Genomic DNA, 22,673 nt, shown 5'->3' with positions numbered 1-22,673 from the left:
ATCTCTATAACAACCGCGCGCGAAATCGCAGCCGCCTTATAAGTCGCTCGACGTTGCTTTTGCTCGAGTATAATGTAGATCGAGCGCTGCATATGCCCAACCCTCGACCGGCTATTGCCATATTAGTTTTATCATTTTGAACACCCATTCATTTGTATATCGGCATTGTGACCTTACGTAGGCAACTAGACTACTACGCGATCGGAAACGTTGATGTATATTAATTGCGCCATTACGATTATGTTTAAAAATATTTTAATTATAATTATTTGAATGAAGTATATTTTTAAATTCAGTTCTTTAATAGATGGCAAATGTACACACAATACACGTTATGTGAAAGTAGTAATTAATTAAGAAAATTTTGATGAATATCTTAGAAACTGAAGGCTGCTGAAGTTTATTTTTAAAACTAAACGAGTACATATGTTTTGGTACTGTAAACAAAGTTGGATTACTCGCAACTGCAGTCTTGAAGCTTCACTTCCTTATTGTCATTTTGGTCGCTTTTGTGATCCTTATCAAGTTTGGGGAGTAAGCCTTGACTTTCGGCCCAGTTCCTCACGCTATCCATGACCTCTTGGCTGAACTTGTCCTTGTTGACGAGCATGTAATTCCAGACGAAGAGCTCGGTGCCGGTGACGACAAAGAAGTGGCCGAAAATATTCAACCTGGATCCGATGCAAAAGTCGTCGGGCGTGTAGCACGACGACTCGGGATCATCGGTGGCGTCGGGCTTCGGCACCCTGTTCCATCCCAAAAAGCAGCCGGCCCGCCTGCCGGAGTTTTTCTTGTCGATCTCGGTGATGCGCATACAGCCGTCGGCCAGGTTGTACTCCAGGACGAACTCGCGATCCTCGTCCTCCGGATGAACCGCGTCCATGGCCAGACGGTAGCGCAGCTTCTTCGGAAAATGATGCAGCTGACGAATCTGTTCTTGGTGCTTCTTTCGTCTGGAGGCGCCGCCGCGCGAGCAATCGCCGCCCGCTCGTAAAGACTCGTCGCTCTCCCGATTCGCCTCGATTCGCTCGGGCTGATCGATTTGCAGCATCTCTTTGTAGTAGCGACGCGTGAATGGATCGCAGTCCAAGAGCAAGAAACGCCGATTGAAGATGTACACCGTCTCGCCCACCTGCGCGGCAAATTTAATTGGCCTTATGTAGCTGATTTGCATCCGGTAAAACAGTGGCTCGATCCATGCCTACTTACTATGAGATCGCTCGGCGAGTAGTAGCGTCGAACCTCCTGCTCGGTTACCTCCAAGTAGGAGCTCGGATGGCTGCTCGGTATGTCGGTCCAATTTTTCGGCACTTTGGTCCTCTTGAGCAGCAAATTGAGGCCTCTTTGAGTCCTCTCGACGGCTGTGACGGTGATCGTGTCATCGGCCAAAAAGTACCGCAGCTTGTACAAATCGTCTTGCCATCGGGCATCGAAAGTCAGCACCATTCCGTCGTACTGCAGAAATTTGTACTTTCGGTCCTCGGCCAACGAATGATTCTTACCCGACGGATGCGTCGGTTGATTGTAGAGGGCTTGCTGGATTTGTCGCTCCTTCAAGTAATGATCGATCGGAGCCTCTTCCGGATCGGCCACGTCGATCCCTTGACTGGTCAGGAATTCCCGCGTAAACGTGTCGCAGTCGTAAATGCGATAAACTACGCCATAGATTTCTGCTCGAAAAAACCAATCGAGTTGCAGTGAAATGGCAATAGGTCAATAGCAAGTACCTTCCCAAATACCGATCAAACTTACCGATATCCATGGCCACGTTCAAGTCTTTCCAGTGATAATCCCGATCGGTATTGGGTTTGGGAATCCGGCCCCTTTTGACGAGTTTACCCTGGTCGAAGCCGACGTTGCTTATTCTCGGCTCGAACACGAGCATCTCGTCGTCTTCGAGAAAGTACACCAACCTCACGTGTCGGACGCGATGCTGCTCCAGCTGAGAGCCGTATATTCTCTGGCGAAAGTAGGCCTCGAAACGCAAACATTTCCGATCGTAGAGTATGTAGTTGGGAACGAAACGCCGACGCTCGTGCAGATTCACGGTTTTCGGACGGCCGTAGGTCAGAGCCGGATCGTGCCTGCAAATTGACTCGTGAAAAATCGATCGACCAAGTAACCGCTGTGCAATTAGAATATGTATAGCGTCTCACTCGATGTAAACAGCCGAGTCGTCGATTTTGCATCCGGGATCGTAATTGTCGCAAACGACGTTGAATCCGTTCAAGACCTTGAATCGGGGCTTGCGTCGATGATCCTGCGAGCAGAAAATGCAATAAAAGTATCCTGCGCAGCACTACTCGACAACGAAGAGCGGCTGCATGCAAAAGACAACGGCGCGCACACCTGCTCTCCGCGTCAAGGGGTTATGTTCGGACGAATTCGGAGCTGGCGGCACGTTATAAAGTTCGCTCGAGCAGAGAATATCGATCGTCGTTGCCGATGGACTTACCGATGGATCGAAGGCCGTGAACGTGTAACCGGGCAGCAGAGGCATAAAATCCGGCGACGACTCCATGACGATCTCGCGCGAGCGTACGTAAAATATCCTCGGCTATTAAATGCAAACAATACGTATACGTATAAACAAACTCTCACATAATTTAAGCGGACGAAAAACACCAAAATAACGTCTGTCAAAGTTGCATGGAGAAATAGTTTATCGGGTGTCGAGCAGAGTCGGACTCTGTCTGGGTTGCGGCATGATCGATGCTCGACGCGGTAGCCGTCACGCGTGTTGTGCTCGTAATTCGGCTTCTCAGTTCACGCCGCATAGTTTTAAAACCGTAGCCGATCTCTATAACAACCGTATCTAGAACACACACCTGCGATGCATCGTAAATAAGTGTTGCGCCGCACGTCCGAAGGATATAAATCCGCCTTTTGATCTATCGCTTATTAATGTTTGCAGAGTCGATTTTTTTTTCTTCCTTTTTTTCATCTTTATATTCTTAGAAATGGGTATATCAATGGCAACTATTGGCCATTCTGAATTATTCATTTTCCATTTAAATAAATTTCAAGCTCGAGTGTTGGCGGCAAATCCGCTGAAAGTTTTCGAGAATCTCGACCTTCCACGCGCGTTTAAGTTGCACGAACGACGCAGTTGCCTTCTTCTCGCTCCCTCTCTATGTATATATCTATGAATTTATACAGATATACATTTACTTATAAATCAGTGGAGCAAAAGCGTGTATCGTGAAAAAAAAACTGAAATATTTATCATGAATTTATGAATAATTCAATCGCTGTAGATACAAAGCTTCAACACACTTCACATAAGCAGTCAGCGACTTTCGATCACGACGACCTTGAACTTTGCCTCAAATTATTCCTTTTGGCGGGTTTGATCTCGTCTGAATTGTTCATCAAAGTATAGGCAATAAATTGAATTATTATATGGAACGTAAGACAATGATACAATTAAATAATGTCAAATGAAAGCATTTTTATTTAAAAAAATAATGTCATCTCACGTGTATAATAATTGAATGTCCTTTTAATATGCGTCTGTGTGTTTGTGTGTATATGTGCGCGAGATTGTACATCTATATATGTTTGGTTTCATAAATTGCATTTTACAATAATACGTACTGGCCGTACTATAAATCATCTTATGCAATGAGAAAACAAAATGCACTAATTATCGTCTAATATGCATCGTATAATATAAGATTATATGTAACAAGTGTAACATACAACGTATTTATCGTCGTTTACGTTTCATCACAATAACGAGTTTTTTTATGTTTTCCTTATCACCCATCAATTGCCTCGATTTAGATATTCTTCACACAGTTATCACCCATAACGAATTCATCGTGTCTATCTTATCGGATGCTACCTCACAAGTTTCAAGTTTACTTTCATTGATTTTTGAGCGCGTTAAAAAAATATAATTATTGTTATGTTGCTTTTTATATTTACATGGAAAGGATTACGAGGGTTTCTCTTTATTTACGATGAAATTACTATGAACTATAAGTTATAGTCGGTTAATTTTACTCTTTCTGCAGCTTCTTTGAATGTTTCAACTATGTTGTATTAATCGATAAGCTCGATTTTTAAAACGTACACGTTTTTTTTTAATATTTTTACTCTTTTTCGTTTTATTATTATAATATTAGAGCTGAATTAGAATTTTTCAAATAATTTTGCGACACATTTAAGTTTCTTTTTCTAAAAATTTTTCATCTTGAATATCTATTTGAAAGCTCACATCTACTTTTTTCCTCATCAAATAACTATTAGTACAACAGAGTTATCGTTTTTAAAAACATTTTTGTTAATCGTTAAGGATAATACAACAATACATTAGCGTTATAAAATAATAATCTAAATAATCGTAACTTTTTCTACAATCGAGTTACATGGTAATTAATTGTAAATCAGTAATTTTTGACATAAAAAGTATAAAATTAATCAATAATATACGATAAAGAATTTCAAACGCGCTCAATTACTTTTCGGCTCTTAATCGTTTTTTTTTTTTGTTGTACATCTTAAATACAAATAATACATGTAAAAAATATGTTAATAACTAAAAACATCATAATGTATTTAATTTATGTATTAAAGATAGTGAAGAAATAGTTTATTTTATAAAAAGTGTCTTAAAAAGTATAAACATGTCAACTCCTCTACGAATTTTTCATTTACGTTGAAACCTTGTACATAATACTGTATGAAGTGGAAAACTTAGTTTCAAATTGATCAAATTTTCTCTTATACCTCGGCAATCTATGATCTCCACCTTATACCTTACACGCCTTACTCGGCAACGTATTTATTTTTATAGAAATTACGCTGCTGCATAGAATCTTTGCATTTTCCCTTCGATAAAACGCGAAACTAAATGAAATAGTAAACGATCTAAATGTAGAAAATATTTTTTTTCCGTACCTCATTTATACATAATTTATATATAGAAAGTTGCTTAACAGATAATATAAAACATACATCGTACAAGCATAGAGTAGCGCACTGTAAAAATTATAATCGATTTCTGCTGGTAAAAAAGCTAATATTGAAATGCTCAGAATCTTCGATAATCCAATGCACCTATTCACGATGTGATTATCCACTTGACGTTCGAGTCGACGCTTTTATTATTATAATAGAAAAAGTATTAGTTCCATTCGCGTAATAATTTCGACATTGAACTCAATAATTGCTTATTCTTTTATTTTGGACGTAGGAATATTGACAAGTTCACCGTGTCTTTTTCAATTTATTGGCTCTCGAAATTTTTAAAATGTGTTTTGTATAATTGATTGATTTTTTTTTAATAAAACAGAGAAGGCGATGTCCTATCAATTTGTAATTTATTTCTAGTACGTACACTAATAAAACACGAATCATGAAGATTTTCAATAATTTGGTTACTATTTGAAAACCTTTTTATTTGACTGGTGTCTGGAAAATAAATCTTTTTTTAAACTTTGAAAAATTGCTACGCACGCGTAAAGCTTCATTCGTCTTGTGAAAATAAACATTATACAACGCAAAATCATTAAGAGGTAAAGATATGCTAGACCGAACAATAAAAAAAAAAAGAAAGAAAAAGTTGTTCCGTCTTTATATTGTGCTTTGCTTGTTAACTTAAAATGATAAAAAAGTATATCTGTTCAGATGTCAAATATTTGTTGAAAGAAAAACATGCAGCCAGCCGAAAGAAGACCAGCGACCGGCACAGTGATGAGCCAGGCGAACGCTATGTTGCGAAAGAGGCTCCAACTGACACTTTTGCCGCCCCGGGATGCCCAACCGACACAGACGACCGAGCCCACCTTGCAGTGGGTCGTTGAGACCGGCAGGCCACATTTGCTCGCCAGCAAGACGGTGACCGCGGCTCCAACCTGCGAGGGTGAAAAAGCAGATGATCAATAGTCCAGACGAGTCGCGAGTCACGAAGAAAAGAGATGATGATGATGACGATGATGCATACCTCGATCGTGAAACCTGTGGTCGGTGTGATTTTGGCGAGATCCGAGCCGAGAGTCTCGATGACTTTACGGCCCCAGATCCAGAGGCCAGCGGAGATTCCCAAACCGCCGTAGAGGAGAATAGCCAGGGGCGTCTCGGCTTCTTGCTTGGCCGAGCCCTCGGCGTAGATGACCCAGAGGCTTATGAGCGGGCCGATGGCGTTGCTGACGTCGTTGCCGCCGTGGGCGAAGCTGCCGAAGCCAGCGGTCATGACTTGCAGAAAGGCGAAGAGCTTCGAGACGTCGGGGTGCTCCGAGTCCATGATGGCCTCCTCGTCGAGGGCGCGGCCGGCCTCGAGGTCGCCTCCTGCTGCCGACATGAGCAGCGGACTGGCGCTGTTGTTGACGCGCAGCTGGCCCCTCGGCGGCTCCTCGAGGAGCTGCGACGGCTGCTGCTGTTGCTGCTGCTGCTGGGTCACCTCGCCGCGCTGCGATATGACCGACAGGGCGGTCGTCTCCTTGTTGCCGTCCGGAGTGTCGAGCTCGGGCAAGCGGCTGTTGTTGGCACTGCTGTGCTGCATGATGATCTTCTTCCTCTGCCAGGGCACTACGAACAGGTAGACGACGATGGCCAAGGCGAGCCCGAGACCAGCGGCTCCGCTCAGGGCTGCCCACCACGGTATGTTGTCCATGTGCAAAACTGCAAAAGCCCAAAAGTTATAGGTTTCGAGCTGGCACTCGGGCCTGATCGAGCTCACGTTTGGGTCCATCGTGAAGTATGGACATGACGTTGACTCCGAGGGTGATGCTGTAGGCTAAAGGCAGCATCTGGAGGCCCTTCTCGAGCGGCTTGGTAGAGCGCAGTATGGACTTTCTGATGAGCCAGAAGAGGGTCGTCGATACGAAGCCACTGAGCAGTGGACTAGCGAACCACGAGGCGGCTATGTTCAACAGAGCCTTCCAATTGACCTGTAAATAATCATAATCAGATAATTATCGCGTATTTCTGACTTTGAAAAGTTGGATGACTTACCCCCGCGGTGCCCTTGCAGACGAGGGAGAAGCCGACGGTCGCGCCGACGATCGAGTGAGTGCCCGAGATGGGCAGCTTGAAGGCCGTGGCCACGAGGAGCCAAACGGCCGAGCCGATGAGGCTGGAGAGGGCGCCGAACATGAACTCGCGCTCGTGGCCCATGTAGAGCGACGTGTCGAGGATGCCCTTGCGCACCGTGTCGGACACCTTGTAGCCGATGAGCACGGCCCCGAGCACCTCGAATATGGTCGCGAGGACGCAGGCCTGGAAGATGGTGAGGACGCCGGCGCCGACGCTCGTCCCGAAGCTGTTGGCCACGTCGTTGGCGCCGATACCGAAGGCCAGCACGAACGCCACGATGAAGCCGACCACCACGAGCCAGATCAGCCGCGGGTCGTACGCTATCGTGTCCAGCATCATTCTCTTGCCGTTTTTGTTTTTCCGCTTCGAGTTCTTTTTTCTCTATACCGGCCGATCCTTTATCCCCGGCAGCTTCGGCTTTGATTTCTTTTCTCCGCAAAGGGGGTGAGAGAGAGAAAATAAAAAAGTGCGATTTCTCAGTCGATGAGAAATCTGGATAATAACAACGTAAAGAAATGTAAAAAGGCCGTCGATGCAAGTCAGCACTGCCGCAGAAACACTTGGCTATCCGATATACTCGTTTGCATCAACACAATACGTTTTCGGGCTAAAAGTGTACACGTTTGACAACTAATTTGGTGAGAATCCGTCGATCGTATTTTTACACACACGCACACATATATGTATAATATATGTAATAGATTATGTATAATAAAATATATGTTAATGTGTATATTACAGAGAGGATAACAATAAGTTTGCTCTCGCTGCCAGACAGGATATTTTTTGCGGCTGTCCGCGTCTTGGGTGTGCAGAGTATCGTGATTAATATAAGCAACAGTATATATCAATCGATGTATATTTGACAATTGGACACTTTGTCAGCGCAGCATACCGTGCCACGGTAGTTATTGGCCGAGGAGGAAGGAGCCGGAGCGGTCAGCAACAGCAGCGGCAAAGTCGGCGACAGCAGCAGCGGCAGCAACATCGTCATCGGTCGAGTCATCGTCGTCGTGCGTAAAGAAGAGGCGCGTACTGTCTGGCCCGTGGAGTAGGGCTGCACAGGCAACATCATCCTCGTGGAGAGCAGCAGCAGCGGAGGCAGCAGCAGCAGCAGTAGCAAAGACTGCGATCGACGACTCGATGCTCGTTTTTGTTGTTGTCGTTGTCGTTGAAGATGTTGCCGTTGGTGTTGTTATCCTTACTACTGCTGCTGCCGCGGCTGACTCTCCGGCTAACGAGGCGGTGACTGGTGTCGAAGTAGACGAGCGCCCACGTGCCTTCCGCATCTGCAAACGAAGCAACAAAGGCCAACGTATTATAGCTTGGCGCGCAAGTACCAGCGAAGGTAATTTTAATTGCAACAGTTTTTATTAGAGAGACGTCTCGGCGATCTGTTAAAGCAAAGCCGAGACGAGAATTAGCCGTAAGGCGAGAGCCGCGCGCATTATGTCGTTGATTATTGTCGTCGAGAGCGCGCGCGCGTAATTATTCGAGCCATAACGCACCGACCCTCGAAATTATTTTTATTTATACGCCATTGCCTCATTCGTTGGCGCTGCGACTGGACAAAGCCTCGCGAGTATAATGTAGTTTATATGCTATATATAGGTATAGAGGCCGCGAGCTTACACGTGACTCCGTATCAAGTACCTATATAGCTCGGCACGCTGTGCGCGGATGCAATTGATACAGCTGCAGATACGAGTTATATTATACTCGCGGCAGTAGTAGTAGCGCCAGCAGCTAGCGGAGCCCCGCTCTGCTCTTCTTCTTCACCTTGATCGATCGACGTCGAGCAGCTCTGCTCTATCCAAGCCGCTGCACTGTTGTGTACCTATATGTAGTGGGCGCCCCGCGACACGCTTATCGCCGAAAGCCGGCCGTTGAACACGCTCGAGGATTATATCGCGGGGACTCGAGAGCCGAGCGTGGCCCGCGGGCGCCTTTGCTCTTATATGCCATTTAGCTCGCCTCGACCAGAGTTCCATGTTTTTATTTTCGAGTAACTTTGTTTCAGTAACTGGCCTGGCCAACTGCCGCGAAATAATCAACTATAGTAAAGTCGCACGCGCTTGGCAATTTTGTACGATCGCGCTGCGAAAGCACCTGCAGCGGTCTGCGCATTCCACGTTTATCGAATCTTGCGGCTACGCGTCCGCGAGAAGAGAGCGCGCGTGGATGGCCGCAAAATTGCTCGGCCCATTTCGTTTTGCAATGCTCGCGCGGATGAGAAGGATGAAGTAAAGTTATGTGTGACTGCGTTGCAGCTGCGACATGCCAAGTACAACGCATCGCTGCACCCCCTCTACTTTTTTCTGCACGTGCTCGTCGTCGTCGTCGTCGTCCGGGGGCTGCGAATCCCAAATCACGCGTACGTATTGTTGTCCCGACGCGGCGAACGTCGTATACTGCGCTCGATTGATTATAATTATTTTTTCATTTTCGTCAGCTCGACAGAAGTAGTCGAGACTCGCGATGTGCGTTACGCACGGCCATCGCGCATGACACCTAATTGCTACAATTGAGAAGCAATTTAGAATTATTTATACGTACGTCGCGAATATAATCGAATGTCACCTAGAGTGGAAATGTTTCTCGCGCGACTCGCGGCTGCGGTCCAATTTATACGGAGACGTGCCGTGCTTTCATCAACTCTTCTTTTTTCCTTCTTTTTCTCTCTCTATTTTTTTTCCTTCACATCCATCGAGATCGAACGCGCAATGAGAAAAATTAAAATGACCAACCAGATATGACTTGATATTCGCTCAACTATTTTCGATGATAATCACGTCTCAAGGCTACATGCGCCTGCTTGTAAGCACACACGAGCGAATCGCGTGCATTACGAAGAGCCGCCGGAGCTACTTTCGCCCGTACATGTACTTTTTTCTAACGTATAGCAATGCAATTTTTCGCATCGAACTCAAGGAACGGTATATACTTTTGCAGAAGAAACGATAAAGGTACGTCCTTGCCGGCCAGGTGGCAAAATAATCGAGAAAGAATCAGGAAAAATGCCGGAAAGCTGCGCCGATGCATTTCGTCGCAGGCGCGAAGCATATGTTCCGGCGGGCGCAGCGAGATAAAAAGCCGAGCTACCCTATGGCGTCGAATGCATCGCGTATTCGAGAAGTGCTACTACGCGCGGAATCGATAAAGGCGCTACGGCGCTGTACACAGTGATGCACGGCTCGTACGCGTGCTTTAATAAACTGCACAAGTCGCTGCACGTGCTCGGCGAGGATGGCGGCGGCCGCGAGGATACAGTCGAGAAATCAATCGAATGCGAAAGTAAGTTTCCGCGATGTATACAAGCGCGGGGACCTTGGAATCGGACGTTTATGTATAGCCCAGGATCGCGCGCGCCTGGACCAGAGAGAGAGAGAAAATAATTGAAACGATTTCCGGCGGCGCCGATCTGGTCGCGCTCCGTATAACACCCAAATTTCCCAGCTCAATCAATCCCTGCACGATGATGTAAGTAGCTGCTGCTACTACTGTATCCATATACACACGCACACACAGCACAGACACAGAGCTCTATATATGTAGAAAAACAGTCTTGATATACGTACGTGCATTAGAGGCACTGGGCGGTCGATGCAGCTGATATTTCATGTATGTATGCGCGCACAGACATATTGACACACCGAGCGACGCACACTACTTACTCTATACACGCCTGCCTTGTAATCTCTCTTCACGAGTGCGATGCAAAATCTAGACAATTAAAGCTCTCCGCGAGCGCGACGCGGCCAAATCGATCGCGAGTTAGCTCGAAATTGGATTTGTCACAATTTCTCGGCTCGTGTCCAGCGGCGCGCGAGCGAGAAAACTAAGCTTGATCTGGAAAAAGCTATTATCGAGCCGGAGCGTGTGCGCCCCAAAAAAAAACTCGATCGAGATTCCGGCACATATAGTTCTTTTTTTTTTTTATATAGAGCGAGAGATGTTTGTCGCCGAGCGAGTACCACGTGAATCGCGCGCGCAGCCAACTCTCGAGTATCCGCAGCAGCAGTAGCAGCAGCTAAGCACGGCGCGATGGGAATTGGCGCATTTTTGCCTCAAAGTCGCAATTATGACGAAACTGACCTACGTATCTGCCCCGCTTGGTCGCGCATACATCAAATCATCCTATCCTATACATGTCTGTGTGTGTGTGAGCGAATAGTCCCACGAATTGTGCAATATATAGCCATCTCTGGAATCGCACACATAGTTTGCGGCCGCCGCTGTAGCCCGAAAAGAGCCGCCGTCGCCGCCACCGAGGCAGCTTTTCGCAACTGTTCGTGCGCGCACACACATACACACATACACCCATGAAACTTATCAAAAAATCCGAAATCGAGGTCAAAAATAGCCACCGTCGCGGCTCTCCTGCTCATTTGGGAAGAAAAAAAAATGAAAAGAAATAGCACCGCGCGGCCACTTACAACGAGCGCCTCTACGCTGGCGCACGTTCGTCGGCGGCTCGTCGGCTCGCGCGATTCGCATCGATTCTCTACCACTACTCCGACTTATACTGGCCGCATGCGGCCTGCCAATATGTAGCCCGCCTTTTCACCCCGACTCCCGATTCGATCTCGTTACCAAGAAAAATCCAGCACTCACCGTTACAACTGTCATGATCACACTGGGCTCGAAACTAGTTGAGAGAGAGAGAATGTATATGTGTCCTTGACGCTCTTAGCCACTTGTCACTCGTCCCAGGGAGGAAAAAAGCTCGGCTTACTGCAGAGCTATATATGTTCGTTAATGATCCGCAAGTGCTCCGGGCCAGTACTCGCGGACTTTCCCGATCCAATTCAACGGCACGATTCAGCACTCGATAAGCTCGATCATGTTCCGAGCAAAAGCGAGTCTTTCCTCGAATCCGTCCTTTCTTCGCTGACTCGGCTACGTTACGAACGCACGACTCGTCAACGATATATACCGCGGCGACTTTTGCACACTCGTACAGTCTCGGCAAAATCCCTTCCACTGAGGTCTCGCGTGGCGTTCGCAAAAGCTCGCCCGACTGCCTGCCTGCCTACGCCGATTCCGACAAAGCTCTGCGCAAGGGATGAACGCGCCACCCGACTGACGACTCCCGAACACTCGCTGCACTGTGAGACCTCCCTCCCCGGCGCCTCTCTCGCCTTCTCCTCCTCGTTCTCTCCCCTGTCTATTGATTTTATTTGCGATTTTGCGCGAACGGAGCTTTGCATCGTATTATCGTGCAGTGCGCCAAACTCCCTGACTGCTTCAAATTTTATCAACTTATATTTCCCTCTTACCACTTCCTTGTGCTCAATTTCAATGCTAGCAAATATATGGAAATAAAATTATAGACTATTCTTTTGCCCTTGCTATTTTTCAATTACATAAATAACTTTCTGATAGACCTTTATTGCATTTTCATTTCATATTTATTTAAATCATCTTTGATTCTTTTGTAATAGATAATTAACAAATATTTACAATATGTTTTTTGTTTTTATTAATTATGAATAAAGATTGGCTAATAGTTGTTTATGGATTTTCTTGTATTTGTCTAAGACAACCACTTGACAACATTAATTCTTTTCCCATTCTGCTTTTTCTGCCCATTCGCGTTCAACTTCTTCAACAATAGGAGTGAGATACAAATGATCCTAAAAGCATATCAAAGAAAAGAATTACATTAGTTAATAACCATTATAATGAATTGCAATTACATTTTAGAAAATAAATTACATGTATAAATTTGTAAACTAGATAATTTACAAATTACAAAAGTAAATGTTTCTCTACTCTATAATTTTAGTCAACTTTAGATTAAAAGCTTTGAAAGATTATTATAACCTTTTTTCTCACTGAATGAAAAGAAAAATTGCAACAGATTTTAATTACATCTATACTTGAAAAATATTAGTAATTAAATTAATAGTTTTTCCTTGCATTAAAAATATTTTGTAAAAGCTGACATTGTTAATCTTAACAATTAATTTTACAACAGTTAGTTGTACCATAATTGCGATTCGCGATAAGCAATTGTATTAGAAATATAACAGCCTTATACTCATTGAACAGTAAGAATTAAATGTGAAAATTTGGCAATAGTTCAAAGCATGACAGTAGAATATTTGAAAATGATTTTTGAGAAAGATTGCTACAACTTACATCTTTTAGTTTTGTCCACTGTTCTTTTGGCAAAACATCTTTCTGCAGGGTAAGATATCCAGCCCGCACAATTCTGAAATTACGTTCATCCAGGATGTCAGGGTCCAAACGACGGAGAGCCTCTTTGACAGCGGGTGTCTCATGCAAACAATCATCCCTCATAAGACCTATATAAACAAATAGCCATAAAGAGGTTATGCGTAATGAAAATATGAATATAAATAAATTTGAGTTCTTTTCATGAACATAAATGAAATTAACTTACCAAGCTGATTGAATCCTGCCTTGTTGTACCAAAATTCCTTCCATGTTGGGCCTATGAATGAAAAGTGTTTATATGTTAGAGTTATGTAAGGAGAAGCTGCTGATTAAAAAGCTCTTGTAATGTGCTAAATGTAAACCTTACCAATGATTTTATTGGCTTGGTCGCTGTAACGGCGAATAGCCATGAATTGTTGACGAAGTCGAAACATCCTGATCGCGAGGACAACGAATTCCTGCAGACGATGCTAAGGCTCGAAACCTAAAACGTAGTCAGCTAACTTCGACTGTGTGTTAGTGTTCTCTGCAATTACCAACTCTTGGCACCGAGCTGCGTGTAGCGTATTGGCGCTGTACAGACTGTTCCAAGTATACGAGTATAACAACTGAATAAAACAGTGTACAGTCGTCACGAAATATTTATTGTTCGTATAACATCGTCATTGCAGTACCAATATATACAATTTTTCAAAGATCTAAAACGATATTGCGCAATTTACTCTAAAATTTAAGTTTAAAATTAAATGAGTGCTAGCAATTGCGCATTATTGAGTAAACGCAATAATGGGCCATGTTCCACTCTAGCAATAAAGCGCAATTTTCTTTTTAAAATGTCGATTGATATTGTTGCGATAATAAAGGAAAATCCAATGAATTACATGAATTATTTTTCTATTACTGATTTTCTTAACATTGTCTTTGTGTTTGAAACGATGCGCATGCTCAGCCGTAATTTCCATTACATTCGCATTAACTAGGGCCATCTGGTGGCTACACGGGATGGACAAGCTGCAGGCTTACCGCTTAATTCCAATCGACGAATATTGTATTTCAGGTGAAACAAGGTGTATGCGTACATGGGCGTCACGAGACTAAACGCGTCATAAGCTAGTGACTCGAAGCGAGTAGTTTACTTCCGTTCGAATTATACATTTTTTGTTCTATATTAGTGATAAGTAATACGCGAACGCCTTTTGAATCTACACGAATTCGGGGCGCATAACTGCAATCAAAAGATGATCAAGTAATAAAATAAAAATTTAAAAACTGTAGATATAAATTAAATGGAAATTAAAAAATATATATAGGTGTCACTAGTTTCATTAAGACGAGTTAGGCCTTGGTGATACGGTAATGAGACAGACATTCGTTCTCTTGAAAATGGGTTTGTCTTCCGTTTCGCCTCTCCTCTGTCCTCTTACTATGTTTGCCTGTATATGACTAAGCTTTGGTAATTGATGTGATATTGCCAACTTGAACAAGTGAACAATAATTATTTTGTCTCAACTCCCAGTACACGAAAATATTTCTAATTGAAATATTTGTAAAAATTTCATGTATTTTAGTTTAATTTTTTTTTTTTTTTTTTCATATGATAATAAAAATGCATCAGCATTATTACATGCAAAACTTTTAGCTGTAATTATCATAGCGATACAAATCATAAAATATCATGCACTTTTGCTATAAAAATTTTATTTAATTATAAAATTTCTATGCGTTATATTTACTTGTTATGACTACGACGGTGGGACTTAGCAAATGTACTTATTAACCATGATCGATGTTTCTCGTATGATTTTTGGTAAATAAATTTGATTAAAAATATACTACCATATGTGAGGATAAAAAACGAAGTGGTGTTTGATCAATAATAGTATGTTAAAAATAAATAATACAAGATTTTTATAAATAATGTGTAGATACACAGTAATCTATGTATGTGAAAAAATTAAACTAATCCACAGGACATATTTACAAAAGTTTAAATTATTTTATTTGGAGAAAAACCGTACCAAAATTAACTTATTCGAAAAGTAAGCGAGATGCTATAATATTTTTGAATGTGCCGCTCGTTTTCAAGTTGGCAGCGCTGAATCAGCTGGCAAGCCGCAGACTGCAGAGACGAGCTATATGCCGTTCGCCTCTTCTCAGTCTCTTTTAGTTAGCTCTCGACGTATTAGGTAAACGCACTATGTCAGCCGTGCAAGTAACATCGGTCGAATATTAAAACGACGTGCACGGGCGCAACTAAAAAAACATAAAAAAATTTCTTAAATTTTTATCACCCTTACGGTGATGCTAAAAAAATTATAAAAGCATAAAGTATAAAATATAAAAAAAAATCGTAAAAGGAAAAGAACAGAGGCAAAAAAAAATCATAAAAAGAAAATTATAATCAGGAACTCAACTTGTTTATAAGAAAAAAAACCGTAAAAGAAGAAAATAAGAAACTCAAGATGAATCCAGGAGCACCAAACTACCCAATGGCTTCCCTCTACGTAGGTGATCTACACACGGACATCACCGAGGCTATTCTCTTCGAGAAGTTCTCAACTGCTGGCCCGGTTCTCTCCATCCGCGTCTGTCGCGACAACATCACCAGGAGATCGCTCGGATATGCCTACGTGAATTTTCAACAACCGGCTGATGGTGAGCATAAGTCATTTTTTTTTCTCATCTTTTTCATGCAATTCTCTTCCAATATCCACGCCGTGCCATGTTTATCGCATGTGCGTGCATGCGCACACGTGTACGTATCTTTCGGGACTTTCTCGGCGCGTATGTTACACGAGAGATGACGTGTCAATTATTCTGGAATCTAAGATTGCTCCCTGGTCTTCTAACATAGCTTTTAAAACTCGGAAACTTGGATCTAATAGGAAAAAGCATCAAAATGGGCGCATGTGGCAGATTTAATTATCTCGAACTTTCCAATATGCCTGCCTGGCTTAACGGTGTCGTGTCGTTGTTTTCTGCCTCGTCATCACTCGCAGTGAACAAATGAAAGATATATGTTCGGAAAGTAAATCATCGCCATGTGTTCCTCTGCAGGCATAACCCACGCTGCAACGCGACACAGCGCCAACCATATTGAAAAGATACAAGCTGCGCTACATGAATTTTTTCGTTTTGTCCCCCCTCCCCCCGCCTTTCCCATCGCTTCGGCACGCTGTAATAATTCCTGGAAACATGTATTCTCTAATGGCTCGCCACGCTGCACATATCTTCCATATGTATCGATTCTCTGAATCTTCAGATACGGATGACTTTCTTCACGATTTCATATATGAATAGACAATCACCTCTTGAGAAAGTTTCTAATTGACTTACGATGACGAAATTTTATTGCGTCGGAATTGGAATTATCGCGCGGGTTTTTTCTTAACATTCCCCAATTGTTATAGAACGCTGAATTTTTTTCTCGAAAATAAAATACTTCGTTACATTTAAAACTTATGCTTCGAATTTTATACAGGTCTACGCGGTTATGAAAGTCGCTAATAGTATTTATTGAAATTTTCCTCGATCATTAATAAACACTCATTACCTAAATACCGAATTCAGTTTCATTACGTACGATAATACTGTGATCAGAATAAAATCGTATTTTCATCCCGAATACAAATGTTGAATTATGAAATGTATTATCAAATATTCTTGATCGAATTTCACCGACCAACTTTCCTTTCACTTGCACGTACACGCGCGTAGGTATGCCCATCGCTTGCCTGTGCGTGGTGTTTTGCGAGCGAGTGCATTTTCCCTCACTTACTCATTTTAACGTTATTATGACGTTTGCGTATGCTCATTTTTTTGTCGCAACTTTCACAAGCAAAGGGGCACGTTCCACAGCAGCTGTCTTGAAAAACAAGCTTACTACACTCGTTATTGTTGCGCCATATTGTTTTTAATGAGTTTCAAGGTTGTCACGTGTACACATTCGAGAATGCGCCGGAAAGACATATGGTCCTTTTTGGACAAAAAAAGAGAACTTTCTTCACAAAAAGATAATGATTATTGATACAGATTTTTTTTTCTTCTACAGCCGAAAGAGCTTTGGATACCATGAACTTCGACATGATCAAAGGCAGACCCATTAGAATTATGTGGTCTCAGCGCGATCCATCTCTTCGCCGCTCAGGCGTTGGAAATGTTTTCATCAAGAACTTGGACAAAAACATTGATAACAAGGCCATGTATGATACTTTCTCAGCTTTTGGCAACATTCTTAGTTGCAAAGTTGCTCAGGATGAGAAAGGTTCTTCCAAAGGGTACGGATTCGTTCATTTCGAAACCGAAGAAGCTGCCAACAAGTCCATCGACAAGGTCAATGGTATGCTGCTCAATGGAAAGAAGGTATACGTTGGCAAGTTTGTTTCGCGCAAGGAACGCGAAAAGGAACTCGGGGAGAAGGCCAAGCTCTTCACTAATGTTTATGTCAAGAACTTCGGTGAGGACATGACCGACGAAAAATTGAAGGAGATGTTTGAGCAGTATGGTACCATTACTAGCCATAAAGTTATGAGCAAAGATGATGGAAAGTCTCGTGGTTTTGGGTTTGTTGCTTTCCAAGATCCAGCAGCTGCTGATCGCGCTGTTGCAGATCTTAATGGAAAAGAAATTGCTGAAAATAAGCTAATGTATGTTGGCCGTGCTCAAAAGAAAGCTGAACGTCAACAGGAGCTCAAGCGTAAGTTTGAGCAAATTAAGATGGAACGCATGAATCGTTACCAAGGTGTCAACCTTTACGTCAAGAACTTGGATGACACTATTGACGATGAGAGGCTTAAGAAAGAGTTTGCTCTATTTGGAACGATCACCTCAGTGAAGGTAAATGCATATTCTATCATATGATCAAACTTACTTATATGCCAATTTCGAATTATAAATTTATTATTCAATTTTTTTCTCTAAGGTTATGACGGAAGATGGGCGCAGCAAAGGATTTGGATTTGTCTGTTTCTCCCAACCTCAGGAAGCTACCAAAGCTGTAACTGAAATGAATGGTAGAATTGTTGGATCGAAGCCTCTGTATGTTGCTTTAGCTCAACGAAAGGAAGAAAGAAAGGCTCACCTTGCCTCGCAATACATCCAACGTGTTGCTAATCTTCGCATGCAACACATTGGTCAAGTATTCCCGGCTGGCGGCGGTCAAAATTACTATGTTCCAACCCTCCCTCAACCCCAACGTTTCTATGGACCAGCTCAAATGACTCAGCTGCGTAATACACCAAGATGGCCAGCTCAGCAAGTTAGACCCAATACCCAAACTGGTAGCTCTGGGTTCCCCATGCAAACTCAGTACAGAGCTGCTCCTAGAGCACCAACTGCTGTACAGCCTGGTGTTATGCGCACTCCTCTTGCTGCTCGCCCAATCACAGGTAATTTAATGAATTGAAAATGAACAAAAGCATTCCATCGGTGAAACATAGAAAAGAAACTTAACATTATTTTTCATTTTCAGCAAATCAACCTAATGCTGTTCCTAACGCAGCTAATCCTATGCAAAATCGCGCTATGTCAGGACAAGGTGTTGCATCACCTCAAACCCGACCCTCTAACTACAAGTACACCTCTGTCATGCGCCAAGGACCGCAACAGCTTGCTATGCCACCAGCTCCAGCTCAAAATCAACAAGCTGTTCACATTCAAGGTCAGGAGCCACTCACTGCATCCATGCTTGCAGCTGCTCAGCCTCAAGAACAGAAGCAAATGTTAGGAGAACGTTTATTCCCACTGATTCAATGCATGTACCCGAACCTAACTGGTAAAATCACGGGAATGTTGCTTGAAATTGATAACTCTGAGCTTTTGCACATGTTGGAGCATGGAGAGTCTCTTAAGGCCAAGGTTGAAGAGGCTGTTGCTGTACTTCAAGCCCATCAAGCTAAACAAGCTGTCAAAAAAGAATAATTTGTCTTTTTTTGTTTAATTTGTTCTTTTTCACTCATCAGTTCTTGTTTGATTATAATTATTATTTTTTCTGTAATATCCTTTTTAAGGAAGTCAGTTTGTATTTTTCTTTTTGAAAACATAAAAAATAAAATTTTTTAAATATTATATGTTATAGTTCTTTTATTGGAAAATGTAGATACAAGTTCTTTAGAAAAAAATGTATTAATTTTAGACTCTAAAGTGAGTTGAAAAATTACGAATCTGCTTTACGTTTGACTCCCTTTCCAACATTTAACCAGTTAGACATGATACTTTTGGAAGCCAATGATTTTCTGTTGAAAAAAGAAAAAAATGATTTAATCTACATTCATTATATAAAATGATCATAAATGAAATCTCACTTAGCACTTTTTGGTTCTCTTGAACCAACTTTATCTGTTTTATAAAATTTTAAATCAGGTTGCTCCTTTGATTTTATTTTATCAACTGCATCTGATGATGAAACTTTGTTGTAGTCAAGCCATGCCTTTAAAAATTCATTTTTGCAGAATTATATTTAAAAAAGTAGATGGTAAACAAAAGAATAGCTTTACCTCAATATCCAAGTTATCTTGAAGTAACACTGGAATTCTGTGATGTACTTGTTGAGCATTACACTCTGATTCCGCCGTTATCACTGTACAAGTAGGAATTATATTACCCTAAAAATGATCAATTATGTAAGTTGTGTATATTATAAGGTTTTAAATTAATTTATAGAAATTCATCAAAAAACACACTTACATTTGTGTTTTTAACGAGAGTAAATAATCCAGCCGCTTTAAGCAGCTGATCATTTTTTTGCGATTGGAGAAAATAAACATCAGCTGGGCGATCAGGAGAAGGTTTATGATATTCGTAAAATCCTTCCATAACTACAACGCAACGTTTTCCCTCGCCTAGAGCAGCGGAATAAATCTTGCTTTGTTTTAAATTTTCAATTCTTGCATTATGTGTTTTGCAATCCCATTTTTGTAAATCCTCCTGAGAAAATTACGATTCAACATTTGGAAAATTTTAAAAATAACTTTTATAAATGTTTTACATTGAAAGAAGACGGAACGAGACTCCAAAACATGGGGCAAAATATTTGATCCTCTTCACTCGACAAATGTTTTCCATTTACAATGACTGGTAATCCTGCGTAATTTTTCGGTTGAATAAAATTTGATGGTTGATAATCTACACAAATGTACTTTGTACTCCAAGGGACTTCGTGCTCTTGATCGTTTTTCTTGTAAGAACATTTTTTGCTCAGCTCATTTTTTGCAATGTTACTAATGAAATTTTTAATTTTAAATTTATATTAAGTATTGAATTAAAACAAATTAACATAGAAAATTACCAAGCGCAAAAGCGGCACATTCTCGTCGATATAGCTGCTTTTAGCGACAATTGACTATTCTTTTTCTTCTTACAATTGACAATTATCCGCTCTACCACGTGTTATCTGTTTTTGCGCGTCTTGTCATGATTCGTCTGCTCAGAGGAATAATGGTTGGTTAGCCGTTAAAGTGTAATAAAAGCAGTGGCGTCCTACCGTCCAAGGATTTAGCCGGTAAACTGTATCGCGCGACTATTTAGTCCTTTATTTTTTATTGATCGGAGTTTCGCTTCAACTTTTTAACTTTCGTTTTATATGAAAGGCCGTATCGGAGTATCTGTACGAATTTCGAGTGCTCTTGTTTATGAAGCGAGTGATTCGACAACAAAAACTTTATGAGCAAAGAGTCGGGCGATGCTTTCGCACGACTTGCATGAGTTTTGCAGCTGGTTTAGATTTCGAACTTTGCAATTGACTGTTCAGCAAAGTTGAAAAATGTTATCGGTCGAACGAGGATAAACATTCCTTTTAACTCTCACTTAACAGTATGTGTCGTGTGATGCCTTAGACATGCAGCTTCGATGAATGTATACAAGAAACAAAATAGTTTAGAGTAGACGATAAAATGAAGCAGCAAGCACAAAATTCAAGACAACGAAGTAAACCACTTCACGGAATGAGGTTTATTGACTGGGCAGCCAATATGTTGCGATATGCATCGGCTGCTTTCATATTCCTCATACCCATTCTGTTTGTTTACATTAACAAAATTCAAAAAGGCTACTACATAGATGAAAAATTTCATGTACCCCAGACAATGAAGTATTGCGCAGGAAACATTACAGAATGGGATTCAAAAATTACAACTTTTCCTGGACTATATATAGTTACAGCACTTTATTTGGGGCCTCTTGAACTTTGCACAACAATTTTTATGAGGTTTGTTAATGTCATTTTGACATTAGGCAATTTAGGATTGTGTCTGACTTTAGTATCTACAATATGCCAAGAAAGGATAAATAGAGATCCACAAGTAAAATATCTCAATGTGTACCTGTCAGCATGGAATATAGCATTTTTCCCACCACTTTTCTTTTATTTTTGTTTCTATTACACAGATGTACTTTCAACGACTATGGTACTAGCAATGTTATTGAGCCACGTTAAAAAAAATTATAAAATGACTGCTTTAATGGGTGCATTTGCTATAATAGCCAGACAGACCAATGTGGTATGGCTTGCATATTTAGCTATTGAAAACAGTTTAACATTTGTAGAGGAATATACCAAAAGACCTGAGTTAACACGCTCTTTAAATATAAGCAGAATTATTAAGACTATTTATGCTATTTTAAGCGCAAAAGCTAGAATTGGACTTTCAGCATTTGGTGATTTTGTTGGTCCTCTTTGTAAATTGATTTTACCTCATGTCATTGTATTATTAGTTTTTTTTATATTTGTGATTTACAATGGTGGGATAGTTGTTGGCGATAAAAGTGCTCATCAACCAACCATACATCTAGCTCAACTACTTTATTTTTCAGTATTTGTTTTTATATTTGCATGGCCGTACATTCTGCCACATTTTAGAAACTTTGTACAATTTTTGTACAAGAATATCTTGTTATCCAGTATTCTTCTGGGTTCAATAACTTTGATAGTACAATTTAATACTCTGGTGCATCCATATATTCTAGCAGATAACAGACATTATTCTTTTTATATTTGGAAAAATTTTATGAACCGTGATCCAGCTTATAAATTTATACCAGTTCCATTCTATGCACTTTTTATTTATAGTATTGTAAAAACACTAAGTAGTATGAGACTGCTATCACTTGTAGCCTACTTATTGTGTACTTCATTTGTATTAATACCTCAATTGTTATTGGAGCCAAGATATTTTATTGTACCATATATAATATTTAGACTAAAACAAAGTAATATTAAAAATTGGCAAATTGTTTGTGAAACACTAACTACTATGTTTGTAATTCTTGCTCAATTTGCATTGTTTTCATTTAAATCATTTTCTTGGAGTGATGAAGAGCATCCTCAAAGGATAGGATGGTAAATTTTGAGTAATAGTTGAAAGACATAAGTGATTTTCATATAAAATTTATTACATATACAATATATAAATATATTTATATAATATACTAAAAATGATAAAAACTTTCTTTAA

General features: G+C 41.3%; 6 protein-coding genes across 8 annotated transcripts; 2 read left to right on the top strand and 4 right to left on the bottom strand.

The window, feature by feature from the left end:
• Positions 1-309: 309 nt before the first annotated feature.
• Positions 310-2,294, bottom strand: LOC106651308 (EF-hand domain-containing protein 1-like). The gene is made up of 4 exons (XM_023462184.1): positions 2,157-2,294; positions 1,753-2,084; positions 1,210-1,670; positions 310-1,132 (listed from the first exon to the last, which is right to left on the bottom strand). The coding sequence occupies exons 2-4, from the start codon at positions 1,883-1,885 to the stop codon at positions 455-457; spliced, it is 1,272 nt and encodes a 423-aa protein (XP_023317952.1). The 5' UTR covers positions 1,886-2,084; positions 2,157-2,294; the 3' UTR covers positions 310-454.
• A 2,292-nt stretch (positions 2,295-4,586) lies between these two features.
• Positions 4,587-12,128, bottom strand: LOC106651646 (sodium-dependent phosphate transporter 2). Of its 2 annotated transcripts, none has more exons than XM_014370264.2 (5): positions 11,656-12,128; positions 6,961-8,330; positions 6,686-6,896; positions 5,951-6,627; positions 4,587-5,861 (listed from the first exon to the last, which is right to left on the bottom strand). In XM_014370264.2, exons 2-5 carry the CDS (start codon positions 7,378-7,380, stop codon positions 5,631-5,633), a joined length of 1,539 nt encoding a protein of 512 aa, XP_014225750.1. In that variant the 5' UTR covers positions 7,381-8,330; positions 11,656-12,128; the 3' UTR covers positions 4,587-5,630. The 2 variants fall into 2 exon arrangements, with proteins under 2 accessions (XP_014225750.1, XP_014225751.1); XM_014370265.2 differs by lacking the exon at positions 11,656-12,128 and adding an exon at positions 10,620-11,303.
• A 305-nt stretch (positions 12,129-12,433) lies between these two features.
• LOC106651482 (cytochrome b-c1 complex subunit 7-like) lies at positions 12,434-13,854 on the bottom strand. Its single transcript, XM_014370002.2, has 4 exons — positions 13,592-13,854; positions 13,451-13,501; positions 13,186-13,352; positions 12,434-12,677 (listed from the first exon to the last, which is right to left on the bottom strand). The coding sequence occupies exons 1-4, from the start codon at positions 13,656-13,658 to the stop codon at positions 12,600-12,602; spliced, it is 363 nt and encodes a 120-aa protein (XP_014225488.1). The 5' UTR covers positions 13,659-13,854; the 3' UTR covers positions 12,434-12,599.
• Positions 13,855-15,602: 1,748 nt separating this feature from the next.
• LOC106651368 (polyadenylate-binding protein 4-like) lies at positions 15,603-19,174 on the top strand. The gene is made up of 4 exons (XM_014369822.2): positions 15,603-15,879; positions 17,276-18,060; positions 18,146-18,611; positions 18,695-19,174. Exons 1-4 carry the CDS (start codon positions 15,687-15,689, stop codon positions 19,141-19,143), a joined length of 1,893 nt encoding a protein of 630 aa, XP_014225308.1. The 5' UTR covers positions 15,603-15,686; the 3' UTR covers positions 19,144-19,174.
• A 116-nt stretch (positions 19,175-19,290) lies between these two features.
• LOC106651401 (embryonic stem cell-specific 5-hydroxymethylcytosine-binding protein) lies at positions 19,291-20,594 on the bottom strand. Of its 2 annotated transcripts, none has more exons than XM_023462188.1 (6): positions 20,510-20,594; positions 20,210-20,441; positions 19,909-20,148; positions 19,719-19,826; positions 19,527-19,651; positions 19,291-19,486 (listed from the first exon to the last, which is right to left on the bottom strand). In XM_023462188.1, exons 1-6 carry the CDS (start codon positions 20,527-20,529, stop codon positions 19,417-19,419), a joined length of 795 nt encoding a protein of 264 aa, XP_023317956.1. In that variant the 5' UTR covers positions 20,530-20,594; the 3' UTR covers positions 19,291-19,416. The 2 variants fall into 2 exon arrangements, with proteins under 2 accessions (XP_023317956.1, XP_014225365.1); XM_014369879.2 differs by having other exon boundaries at positions 19,293-19,457.
• A 514-nt stretch (positions 20,595-21,108) lies between these two features.
• Positions 21,109-22,628, top strand: LOC106651400 (putative Dol-P-Glc:Glc(2)Man(9)GlcNAc(2)-PP-Dol alpha-1,2-glucosyltransferase). Its single transcript, XM_014369878.2, has one exon. The coding sequence runs from the start codon at positions 21,114-21,116 to the stop codon at positions 22,560-22,562; it is 1,449 nt and encodes a 482-aa protein (XP_014225364.1). The 5' UTR covers positions 21,109-21,113; the 3' UTR covers positions 22,563-22,628.
• The last annotated feature ends 45 nt before the right edge of the window (positions 22,629-22,673 follow it).

This window comes from Trichogramma pretiosum, unplaced genomic scaffold, assembly GCF_000599845.2.
Source record: "Trichogramma pretiosum strain Unisexual culture from Peru unplaced genomic scaffold, Tpre_2.0 scaffold9, whole genome shotgun sequence".
Classification (NCBI taxonomy): Eukaryota; Metazoa; Arthropoda; class Insecta; order Hymenoptera; family Trichogrammatidae; genus Trichogramma; species Trichogramma pretiosum.
The sequence above is the reverse complement of the archived record's forward strand: the minus strand, read 5'-3'. Positions and strand labels throughout refer to the sequence as shown.